This window comes from Sinocyclocheilus rhinocerous, unplaced genomic scaffold (genome assembly GCF_001515625.1).
Source record: "Sinocyclocheilus rhinocerous isolate Xijiao unplaced genomic scaffold, SAMN03320098_v1.1 scaffold1201, whole genome shotgun sequence".
Taxonomy (NCBI): Eukaryota; Metazoa; Chordata; class Actinopteri; order Cypriniformes; family Cyprinidae; genus Sinocyclocheilus; species Sinocyclocheilus rhinocerous.
In genome coordinates, this window is record NW_015654059.1 from 390793 (window position 1) to 404085 (window position 13293).

General features: G+C 36.0%; 1 protein-coding gene across 2 annotated transcripts in view; it reads right to left on the bottom strand.

Moving 5' to 3' along the window:
* LOC107716682 (microtubule-associated protein 1B-like) overlaps positions 1–12051 on the bottom strand; it is a 38713-nt gene extending 26662 nt beyond the window's left edge. For both annotated transcript variants that reach the window (XM_016523190.1, XM_016523189.1), the window contains exons 1-2: positions 11785–12051; positions 8874–8975 (exon numbers count right to left, since the gene is read on the bottom strand). In XM_016523190.1, the coding sequence (XP_016378676.1) occupies positions 8874–8975; positions 11785–12037 (355 nt within the window). In that variant the 5' untranslated portion in view covers positions 12038–12051. The remainder of the gene's footprint in view (positions 1–8873; positions 8976–11784) is intronic.
* Between the last annotated feature and the right edge of the window lie 1242 nt (positions 12052–13293).

Below are 13293 nucleotides of genomic sequence, written 5' to 3' on the forward strand. Positions count from 1 at the left end.
ATATATATATATAATTATTTTTTATTTTTTTATTAAACGCAACATAAAGTTAGTCCGCGTCCGCGCGAGCTCTCCGCCAACCTCCGTCCATCACAAATGAATCCAGTTAGTTTGGATAAAGCACAGTAAGGTGTTGATCGTACACTCCGTCCCCCAGACATGTCGCAATTACAGGTAGACTTAAACGACTGTCTGGACGTTTAATTACCTGATTCTTTCGTCGTAATGTAGCCTATAGCGACAAAAACGCATCATAAAGCCTATGTGGCGCCCCATAAGCCATGATTACGCGATCAAACTCATTAATAATGTCAAGAAGAAGACAAATATGCGGTCAAATAAGGATACGCACCCTCCGCGACGTCACAGTCTTACGAAGCAAAGTGTCAGACTGACTGTTTGCATTGCAAGACTCTTTGTCCGGACCACTGCGACACTGCGTAAAAGTCACGCCAGAGACCGCATCGCACGCTAGATCGCAGTCTCTGTAGTCTGCATGACAGAAAGTGATACATACCGTATGCTGATGCGGGCCGCTTTAACAGAGCGTCGTGTGTCTCGCGACTGATGGGTGTTCGGGAGCGCAGTCGCTGCTCTGTGTGTGTGGGAGGGGCCGGAGAGTGTGTGTGTGGGTTGGCAGATTTGGGTTCTCGAGCAGAGCGGGATGGTTGCAGCAACTCTGGCTGCAGCCACCCGCCAATTAAACTATAGATGTCTCTTTTGTCCAAATTTTTCTTCTACAAAAGTACTAAAAGAATCGTTAATGAACCAAAATCGTTCAAATAATTTCACCAACTCTAACATGAACACTTCAGATCATACGTCACAACTTCTGAGCATAATATATTTCTCCAGACAAAGACGTACACGTTTAGCATCTTAACACAGCCTCCCTAAAATATCTCAATGTAGAAGTGCGTCATGCATCAAATAATGACTTCTCGTGGTCATTTAGCACAAGCACAAAATAATAAAATAACAAGACCACTTCAAATAGCTACTGTCAAACGCACAAATAATTTCACAACCTGTTAAATAATAAATAAATAAAAATTCAACGCAACATTAAGTTAGCCTGTCCGAGCGAGCTCTCCGCCAACCTCCGTCCATCACCTAAATGAATCCAGTTAGTTCGGATAAAGCACAGTAAGGTGTTGATCGTACACTCCGTCCCCCAGACATGTCGCAATTACAGGTAGACTTAAACGACTGTCTGGACGTTTAATTACCTGATTCTTTCGTCGTAATGTAGCCTATAGCGACAAAAACGCATCATAAAGCCTATGTGGCGCCCCATAAGCCATGATTACGCGATCAAACTCATTAATAATGTCAAGAAGAAGACAAATATGCGGTCAAATAAGGATACGCACCCTCCGCGACGTCACAGTCTTACGAAGCAAAGTGTCAGACTGACTGTTTGCATTGCAAGACTCTTTGTCCGGACCACTGCGACACTGCGTAAAAGTCACGCCAGAGACCGCATCGCACGCTAGATCGCAGTCTCTGTAGTCTGCATGACAGAAAGTGATACATACCGTATGCTGAAGCGGGCCACTTTAACAGAGCGTCGTGTTTCTCGCGACTGATGGGTGTTCGGGAGCGCAGAGGGGGAGTTAGTGATACTTTCAATGCACCACAAGTAACCCTTTCATGTCTAATATTGTATTACATTATATTCATTCATTCAACATTATTTCCAGACTCAAGGTATATATGCCTATTACATGTTATATGCCATTTACCCGAGGCCCATTATAAACATCTGGTATCCATCCTCATACTGAAAACTAAATAAGTGACTAATGAACAGAACAGACTGAATAACTCGGGATATTGGTTTATTTCGCATCAGAGGGAGTGTCAGGCACGTTTATAAACCGAATAACTTAAGTAATTTGTGGATTAGTGCATACTGGAGATGCGAACCGTTTCAAACGATTCAGTTAGATTTGATGAACTGGTTCGACCGGTTTACTAAGAAGATCCGGTTAAATAGAACGATTCGTTCGCGATCCGGACATCACTAGACGAGACAAAACCAATAAAACCCATTACAAACGAGGCATTTGTTGCATCCAGTGGGGACATAATTACTGATTATCGCTTTCACAACGAAACACACAACGACTCCACAACATGGCGGCGGAGGCAACAGCAAGAATAAGTTACGCCTTCTTTCTTTGCGTGAACATTTGGGCGGCGTTATGCAAATCTTCCCACATCGTGACATAGACATGTGGGGGCGTGTTAGAATGAGCCGTTTTAGGTAGGTGTGGTTGACTCTTAACTTTTATAAAGAATATCTCTTTGGATTTGAGACTTTAGTCTTTGCAACTTTACAGATCTTCTTTATGCACCAAGAGCTTGTAACACTCCAAAGAGAAAGAAAAACTGAAATCGCATCATATGACCCCTTTAATGTAGCTGGTACCTATTCATCCCAACAGTACAGTGATTTTGTATTATTCTATATGCTTTATCGCTAAGTTTATGTTTCATTTTTGTTTGCATCTCATGGCACAGCGTGACGCTCAAGTAAAAAAAAAGTTCAACTTTTAAGAAACATCATTTTAACTTTTTGAAAACACATCTCTAGACCTTCTGTGTGTCTGAAATTGCATACTGTCTGACTAGGTACTACATTTGAATTTACTTTGCGACCTCATGGGATTTTAAAGTGTCCATCAAATGCACACCGAATGCCGAAGTAGTAGGTCATTCAAGTATCCAAGCATGTTCCAATTATCTGTTTTTGAGTCGTATATCTGCCACTTTTTAGGTCAAGAAGATTTCAAAAGAAATCAAAATGGAGCCTATTCTCTTCCATCAAGACCTCTTATTTTGCAGCCCCTCCATTCCAACTACCTGTCATATAGAGACCACTTTGACAATCCAGTCAATTCTCAATGGCTTGAATCAAGTTCTGCCATACATTTAGTCTCTGTTTCACCCAGAAATGTCACATTATCATTTCATGATTTTTTTGTTTTGTTTGTTACAGCCTTATTGAATGAGTGCTTGACCAGACAGGACATATTTTCAATTTCCCCTCTGTGGAACAATCTGATTTATTTTTATATGCTTTCCAGACATAATTCACAGTCAAATCAGCACAGATAATCAGCAAAGGCTCAATTTATGAAGATTCAATGTCTTATTTTATTCCTCAATCATATGGGTAGTGATTATAAAATGAATGGAGCAAACAAATGATTTTCTCTCTCACTTTCCTTCTGTGTAGTTTATTCATTCATGTAATTAATTAATGATTAAATGTTGTTAAAATGCCCTGGAAATTTGCTGTCATAACCAATGCATCCATCTGATGATTCACTGAAAACACCATATAGATGAAGTAATTCTAAAATCAGTGCCAGGTATATTTTACGCTCTGGTTTAGTGCTTTGACTCAAACCGAATCTGCAGTGTTAACAATATCCAAATCATAAATTATTGAGCAGCCTCAATTATGCATGACTATCCCTCCGCTGTTCAGGATGTCAGCACAAATTGCATGAATGAATGGCTCTAAAACACTATAATATTTCATATTTAAAAAAAAAAAATTTAAAAATTTTTTTTTTTTAAATATATATATATAATGAAGGAAAAATAAATATTCACATTATTATATAATGATAATGTGCAGCTGCCTAATAAATTTTAGGGTTGATCATATTTGGGGGTCCGTGGCATCTTCAAGATTGAAAACCCATGGCTTAAACGACTTACTCTTCACATTGGCTCAGTTTTCTCATTGTTGTCTCATCTGTCAGAGGGTAAATACCATGAGCAGATAAAGATAGCAGACAGTTCCACTGGTTTCAGCTATGAATCCCTCTTCAAACCCTATATTAGAGACGGACTGACTGAAGTCTGGATTTCATATTTAAAAAAAAAAAATTAAAAAATTTTTTTTTTTTAAATATATATATATAATGAAGGATTTATATGAATTAATGAATGAATAATATATTATGAAGCATTATATGCTCATCAATGCTGCATTTATTTGATCAAAATACAGTAACAGTAATATTTTGAAATATTGTTACAATTTGAAACAACTGGATTCCATTTGAAAGTATTTCAAATTGTAATTTATTCCCATAATTGAAAAGCTGAATTTTCAGTCTTTGGTGTCACATGGTCCACTCTAGACATCACTCTAATATGCCGATTTGCTGCTCAAAAAAACATTTCTTATTATTATCAATGTTGAAAACTGTTGTATTCAGTTTGAAACATAAATCTTTTATAAACATTATAAACATCTTTACTGTCACTGAAAAAACATGAATTTCTTTAAAAAGTATTAATTTCTGAATTGAAAAAAAACCTTACTGACCCTAAACTTTTGAACAGAAATATACACACACATAAGCCTACTTTAAAAGAGCTTTTAACATTTTCAGAGGTATGAAGTTTTGGCTTTGGGCCTTAATCATGTGATTGTTCACTTTCCCTTCAGCATCAGTGAAATTCATAATTATGGCTCAGTGCTTGCATTATAAATAGGTCCTGCTTGAGCCTTCAGCTCTAGAGTACCAATTTCCTTTGTGTGTATCCTGAGAGAAAAAGGAAAGAGTCAAATGGCTGGCATAAACTTGTACATGGAGGACCCTTGTTGCACTCCCAGTGACTATTAAAGAAAATGACTCACTTTTTCTCCTTTTAAACTTTTAAAGCAAAGATTTTGTCTATGCGTGCTAAATTTACATTAGCAACGTAAGCAAAATAACACTCTTAAAATGTGTTTGGGATTGTAAAGAATTGCTTTGAGGGTCTCCGTCTTGTGGGAGACACAAACTAGCAAAAAAATCACTGATAATAGTCAGACTCCATGAGAGGGAATGTCTGGGTCAGTGTCTAGTTAGCGCTAGCTAGGTGCTGTTAGCCAGGACACAAAGTGATAGACAAGGTCAAGAGATCAAGGTTTGGCTGGTTACTTCACGTACTTCACTTACGGTCCTACGCAAGACAACAACTGCCTTTGTAATGCATGGGAATGCTAATGGACAGTCTTCTCTAGGTATTATAGACTTTGTGAGTGAGTCTGAGGGGAACTTGTGACTCAGACGGGACTGGAAATATAAGAAAATTCTTCTCCAGACCATTACTTTCCCGCCTGCAGACAATCAGTCTTCCCAAACGCTGACTCACAGAGCATGACAGTGGTCGAAACGTCTCATTCAGTATCTCTAATAGGATATTTGAGGAGATGAAGCCTGTAAGCAGCTAATGCAGTGGTGGTCACAGTTTAATAAAAAGCCAATTATGCCAGTATCTGATATTACCAAAGCAAAAACTATTTATTTTACTGCAGGCCGCTATTCCTGCCCATGGCATTTCTTAAAATACATTAAGATATCATAAATTCATATATTAATTGGGTAACAACAGTTGTTGATTTCATATTATTATCGATATAATATGCACATAGTACTTCTCTCCTCACAAAGCACACTTATTAGCCCCTCACATCGACGCTCACCTTGACTAATGCCAAGATGCAGGTCACCATGGAAACATAGTAGAAGACGAAAGGAGGAGGATGAGTGACTCAGTAAGAATGAAAACACTGATCATGCCGTTTCCTTGCCCTGAACCTCGCCACCAGCCGCTGCTAAACCTCAAGACTCTGAAGTACTGACTGATCAAGGTCATTCCTGCTGTGAGACGCTTGATGTTTTTGATTTGATTTAATCTGGGAGATTGTTAATGCCTCATTTCTTTGTTTCTGTCAGACACTGGAGGGAATCAGTACTGTTACACAGCACATTTTGAACTCTGTAATTTTAAAAATATGAATATGCTTGTGTTGTAAGTGAAGTATTTCTGTTAACAGGCACAATAGGCTTTAAAAATATGCTCTGGTCAAGCTCAGAATATATATATAAAGTTAGCCAACCATTGTCTTTACTTCTGAAATTATCATACGATTTGTAATTTGTAATTTAATCAAACAGGCTAAAATGCTTTTAATTAAGATAAACACAAAAATATTGCAGATGTTTGTGCTGTTGTTCTTTAATCAACATTTCTTTGTTGATTATGTCATTAGGTAACTAACATTTTGTTAGTTAAAACCTTGAACATGTCTTAATAAATTGCCAGTTTTTCATGTTAGAAGTTCGTACATAATAAAATGGCAACATGAATGAAAACCAGAGTGAATGAAATTATTTCAAATGTACTCTTATGTGCACTTAACTGTGATATTATGATAAATTAAATATACACTACAGTGCAAAATTTTGCGGCCAGTAAGATATGTTTTTGAAATAAGCCTCTTATGCTCACCAAAGATGCATTTATTTGATTTAAAAAAAAATACAGTGAAAACTGTAAAATTGTGAAGTATTAAAAATTTTAGCAATATTTTTATATATAATTTTAATATATTTTAAAATAATTTTTTTCAGTGTAATAGAAATAATTTATAAAACTGAATTTTCAGTTGCTGCTTAATATTCTTGTGGAAAAACATGATACATTTTTTTCAGGATTGTTTTATGTATAGAAGGTTTAAAATAATTTATTTGAAATTATTTGAGCATTCATTTGGAAAAAAAACTTTATACATTATAAATGTTTTTGTCACTTTTTATCAATTTAATGTGAATAAAATCATTTAAATTTCCTTTTTAAAAAATCGTATTGACCCCATACTTTCATACTTTTGAATGGTGGTGAATATAATAATTATTATTCCATGATTTCCATCTTTAAAATAAGTGAGTTTAATATTTTATCCAATATATTCTGACATATGTAACGGGACATGAAAATGAGCTGCATAATAGGAATGACACAGCTGTATCTTTTAGCCATCTGCAGTTCATTAACAGCAAGAGCAGCTCTCAGTTCTCAAAGGGCTTCAAACTACTGATCACACCCAAGGGCTGTGAGGATATAACGGACGGACAAACAGACAGACAGATAGATAGATTTCTGTCTCTTTCTCTGTTTTTTTAATCTCTTTTGACATTGTTCTGCATTACTCATAATATCCATTAGATGGCAGCAGCTCATCATTTTATATTTATAAAGGAGATTTAAAAGGGAAGGACTGAGAACACAATTTTAAAAAAAAACAGTATATCCTTAATAATAAAAAAGAATTCAACTTCAAGTGCTTATACGGCTGAAAAAATTAACAAAACATCCATCAGTCCTAGACAAAGCAATTATATTAGCCAATACTTAATCTATCATTTTGTTCCCAATTACTATAGAAACACATCTATTTGTGCCCTAGGACAGCCACTGAATTCCCCTTAGATTGAATGTTATTGATCTATGCTAAGGTGCATGCTGAATATGATACGGTCGAATCAATACTGTGGTCCCATTTGCACCATCAGCCTGGGAGCCTTGTGTCTGACAGGCCTTGAGCCACAGAAAAGCACAATCTAAGACATCAGCCTTTAGTGGTTGTTAACCTTGTATCACCCCACAGACCAGTCATCACAATCTGATCTAAGCACACATCACGTCCTAAGCTTTTGGACTTGCTTGGGTTTTTGGATTTCTGCCGGGCTTGCAATAATATGAACTCCAGGTTTGTAGGCCAACCTGGACTTTAGCATCCCCCTGGTTCCCTTGGCAACAACTCAGTAGGGTTTTTCCATTGGCTTTTGGATTATTGCAGAAAATAAGCTCTGTGACCAAAATGTTATCATTCTTACACGTTTTTTCATTGTGATAATCTCCACAAATGAACACAGCTTTTATAAATTCTGAAGCCAAAATACATTTGACAGAAGTAAAAAGCTAAATGTAGGCTATAAATGAACTACATCACAGTCACATGACTTCAACGTCACCACCATGAAGCTTCCGACAACTCCTTCAGTCTCTATTTAAAAAAACATTTTCCCTGAAAGGTTTGAGTTAGAATAGTTTGCGAGAGCGCAATTAAAAACACAAAGCAAACTAGTGAGTAGACAAGGTTTTTTGTTTGGTGTATTTACGTTTAATGTTCCCAACAACCAATGTTGTCCCATTTAGCCACTTGTTAACAGCCAATCATTTGATCATTTGAAGGGTTTTGGCTTACAGAAATACACCATCTTTGCAGTGCTCTACTGTGATATGAAAGCATTATGACATTCGCAGTCAATGTTGGTTTGAACATAATCTGTGATTACATGCAAGTCTCGTGCCTATATATATTCAGAACAAAAGCACTCTGTGCTAAATTACATTGCCATTTACATGAAATTTGTCTCCAGCTACTGTATCACTCACCTCCTCTGACAGCAGCTTAAGGTTTAAAATGGATAGTAAGGCTCTTTCTCAGCAGTTAGGAAATGAATAGCATGCTAGTCTTTGCAAAAACAGCTTATCACTTTTATAAAATAGCCTGTCTTACACCGAGCCACATTTGAGCCTTTATGATTCTGCCTCAGCTTAACCCACTACAGAGATCAAGGTCCGTCCCGCCCAACACACACACTGCAGCAGTCAAGCACTGGCTCTGCAGCTCCTCTCCTCCTGACACAGCTCTTTGATTACCACTGTGCCAGGCAGTACAGTGGAAACAGGACCCGTGCAAACACACATGCTGGACTCCCCGTGGAGAGATTCTCAGTGCTGCATTAGCTGCATATCGTGCATGTTGCTGTAAGCAAGATCACTGCAGTGTGACCTTGGGCTGGCAATATGTGTATGAACAGCTTGACTCCAACTGAAAATATTTATTTATGTGTGGCATGCTGGGAAATAAGTGGAAACTTATCCTTGCAATTGTTCATTTAGCTTGAGCATATCATTTTTTATACAGTAGATTTTCATATAAACTTCTGACTTCATTTGCATTCAATTCTACTGCAGGATCTAGATGTCATCCTTTCAATCGGACTGACCTCTGACCTCGGCTGAGAACTGGGCGGAATGTCTGGTTATGAAAAGCTGTAGTTGGTGGTCCAGGTCACATTCTGACACATTGATGTCCCAGGAACGGATACCTGCAGGTACAGAGAGACATGTGGCATGATCAATATGAGCAAAGTACCTGAAATTACATGTGTACGCAATGTTCATTCACACCCTCATTTCACATAATGAGCTTTACCCATATTCCACTTTTTGCGTATATAATACCTTTTTTCATTATAAATGATTATATTATATATTATAACAATGTGTGAAAAGTTGAGTTGAAAAATTAACAAATTTCTTTTTATATGTATATATTAGAGTATATCACACCATTTAATTAATTCCAAATGATTATATTACTTTTTATTATTATTTTTATAATTACTTAGTATTTATATGTGATATATATATATATATATATATAGCCTATATCAATGTATATACACCATTTTATTACAAATTATTATATTACTTAATATTTTGTATTACTTATTATGATGTGATATTACAATTTGAGTAAAAAGTTCAGTTGAAAAATGTATTCAATGTACATTTTTATTAATATTAATATTTTTATTAATATTTATGATATTGATATTTTAATATTGTACTTGTGACAATAATCATTCAAATATTTATATCAATTAATTAATTAATAATTAAGTTCACTAATTTCAAGAAACTTTTTGTTTATATTTAGGTTGTGATTTTTCAGCCCCAGTTTTTCAGCATGCTCTCAGACATCTGCCATACAGTTCTAAATATGAGATTTAGTGTGATGTGCTCAGAATATTCATTCATTGAGTGTTACATAAGATCCCCAAATTTTAGATGTGTCTTAAGCTCCTACTGCGTTGAACTTCAAACTCCAAATTGTAGAATAAGGTAATGAAACTAAATCTCTATGCCTCTTAACTCTCCTCGGCTGTGTCCTTCCTCTTCTCTTCTTCATACAGATGAAGGGCTATTTTCCTCAGATTCTGTTTTGCTTTGTAGATGAAGTGTAAATCTTGCAAACACTGCAGTGTTTGTCCTCAGAAATGCTGTGAACCGATACTTCTATTTTCTCAAAATAAGATTTCCGCAGCCTATAGAAACACAAGACATTCCTTACAGTATTGATTTCATTCTCATCGATATGCTAATTGCTGATTAAAAGTCTGTCAGGAGGAATGGGATAATCCTGGGGTTTCTAGACGTCCAAGCATTAGAGAATGCTGCAGAGTGAGCATGTCAGGATTGTAAATGTACTGAATGTGAGTAGCATAACAAGTGTACCATTGTTGACCCTGAATATTATGTTCTAATTTGGTTGATTCTCAGGTTTGTGCAGTTGGCAGCTCTGATTTGTTACTTTATATACTGTCGCTTATGGACTTTTGAAGCGATTAATGTCAAAACTGTGTCAATGCTGTAAACAAAAATGTTTTACACTCAAAAGTCAAGTTTCATGATCATTAGAAGAAATGTCAGAAGTAGTTATGAAAAGAAGATGTCTATTCAGCAAACCAACTTTTTATGAGTTGGTAGATAAACAATAAAACATATTTTAAAGTACTAAAGCAAAGAAGTTACGATAAAAAGTAACCAGTACTAGATTCTATTCTGCCATATGAAAACACTATCAACACTGTAATTCAATGTACTTTTCTGTAAACTAATTGATGATTTGTGCACTGTAGAAAAAAAAATCATTCCACAAAAATTTAAATGTTAAAGTTCAAGTGATAAGTTCATTGTACTTTTTCGGCTATTTTTAATTTAATTACAGATTAATAAAATGGCGTTATCATGAAATCAATTAGAAATTATGGAAATTATTATGACAAGCTAAAAGGATAAAATCATTTAAATTAACAATTCTGCAAGCAAATTACTGTGCTTCAATTGTTTACGTCTATAAAAATTGTATATCCTTTTATTTTAAGACATATTTAACACATTTTGTGACACAAGTTAAGGGCTAAAGTTTTTTAACTGTTTATTATACATACTTTAGGTACTAACATGTCATTTTAAAGTATTAATATGAACCTTTAAAGTGCTAATATGTACCATTTATGGTTAAATAAGATACAAAGATGCACCTTTTAGCTTTTGTACCTTAGGGTTCCAGTGACAGCTTTGTACCTTTTTTCTGAGATTGTATGCACCTTTTCCTTGACTATTTTATGCTTGAAAAAATAAACACCGAGACACTCCTACTGCCATAATTAACCACCGGCCTATAGTAAGTTTAAACACCTGCCCAAAAACATAGTGGTAAATAAAAACATTTTGAATAGCAGCAATATCACGAGATCCCCGTCCTTACAGACCATCAAAACTGCAGCTTCATCAATTTCATCTAAAAATGCACAATTCATGGCGCAGTGCTCTGTACAGTCACGCGAGGTCGCCGCAGTGTGCTGCTGCTGCTGCTGCTGGAACTAGTATGCAATGTCTCATCGGATCATATAACGCTCCAAAGAAGTACACATGACAGGCGATGTGTAGAAGTTACTTAATTATGTCCATTAAGCAAATGATATCTTTGAGAACCTTTTGGAAATTGACATTTGTGACGTCGTTTGGACTGAAGTACGTCTATAATTACATAAACTCACCCACCGCAGTACAGTATGCAGCTTATATAGGTGTCAACTTGCGGTGAATTAAGTTAAGATGAAGTATTCAAGCCATTTCCGTGATTTTTTTTTTACAATAACATATAATACCATAATAACTTAATACATTTAAATAGGTATGAGAGTAAATTTGGTATCTGTCATAATCCACTGTGAGTTGGCTACATATTCATTCAACAAAATAATTTGATGAAATAAATGTTTTTAAAGAGGATCATAAGCCATATCTAATGTGTCAGATGAGGCATGCTTTCAATAAGAGGCTCACCGCGCTCTATGTGCTGTCTGGCGGTGTGCAGCTGGTGCTCTGTCGCGATCTCTCCGATCACGATGAGCATGTAAAAGTTTCCCTGGCGGGAGGTCGGGCCGCGGCGGCGGAGCTGGCCGGGATGCTGCAGCCGCTCCTCGGAGCCCGACTGCTCGTTCTCCTCGTCCTCCTCTACCGCTGCCAGCGCACCTCGGGGCGGGATCTCCATGGAAACAACCCCTCGCACCGACGCCGGGCCTGCAGTTATCTCCATGACAACTGCTGCCACCTGCCCTGTCTGCAAAGTTAAGACAGGGAGGGCTGCTGAAACTATGCGAAACACGGCGCTGTTTACCTGCGTGTGATTGGCTAAAAGACCATGCAGCTGTGTGATGTCATGCTAGACGCCTAAAAAAAATAGCGTTGCGATGCAAATACAATGCAACATCATTAACTCAAATGTAATGGGCTATGGTTTGAACAGTGCCTCATAATGTGCAGTAAAGGATAGCCACGTGAATATTCATATGCTGTAAATAAATAATTTATGATAATTAATAGTTATTTAATCATGTTTAATTGTTATTCCTGTTCATTACAATAGGCAGTGGTTTTATATAAATTGATGTGTGTGTGTGTGTGTTTAATGATTGGATAGATAGACAGACAGACAGACAGACAGACAGATAGATGTAGAATATTTTTTATAATGCACTGTAAAAAAATATTTTTGTAAAGATTATTGGAGTGTGTTTTACAAGTAAATACTATTTCAGTCTTTCTACTTCAAAATTTAACATTTCATTCCGTGTTACATGCCATCTCTCTGTGAATTTACTAGCAATGTCTGAGTGATTTTTTTCGACACCATTTTTTTTTTCAGTATAGTAGAATAATGTAATAATATGTTAACTGTTAATATGAAAAATATGCTAAATAATCAGATAATGCTAAAAGCTTAAAGATGTACACCGCAAAAAATAAATATACAAGTTAACATACAAGTTAAATGAAATGCAAGTTAGATGTCAATACATAAGCACTCCTAAGCAATCAAAATATTTGTATGAATATTTTATAAATAACATATAAATATAAATGCAAAGATAATGGTTTGCTGGCTGCTCATATTTTGTTGCACTCTGACATTTTATTATTTTCTATTTTATTTTGTTATTATTTTTATTTATTTATTTTTGTGTAAAATTAGTATAAAATGTGTGAAATAACACTAATAGACTGACTGCATCCAATCTAATAATCCTTTGCTATCTGCACGGCATTAAATTACAAAAACTTTTTTTTTTTAAACTGTATTTTTCATACATCCTTAAATCTGCCTAGATCAGTAAAATAAATGAGAGCTTGGGCTTTCCCTCTGAAGGCCAGTTAACATGCAGAAGCACCTGTCTGGCCATGGGCTGAATTTTGCAGTGAGTCAGCAGTCTGTTAGCAGTCTAATAGAAATGAGCTCATACTGCCCTCTGCTGGACATTATAGACACGTGCAAATAATCTCAAATAACAATAG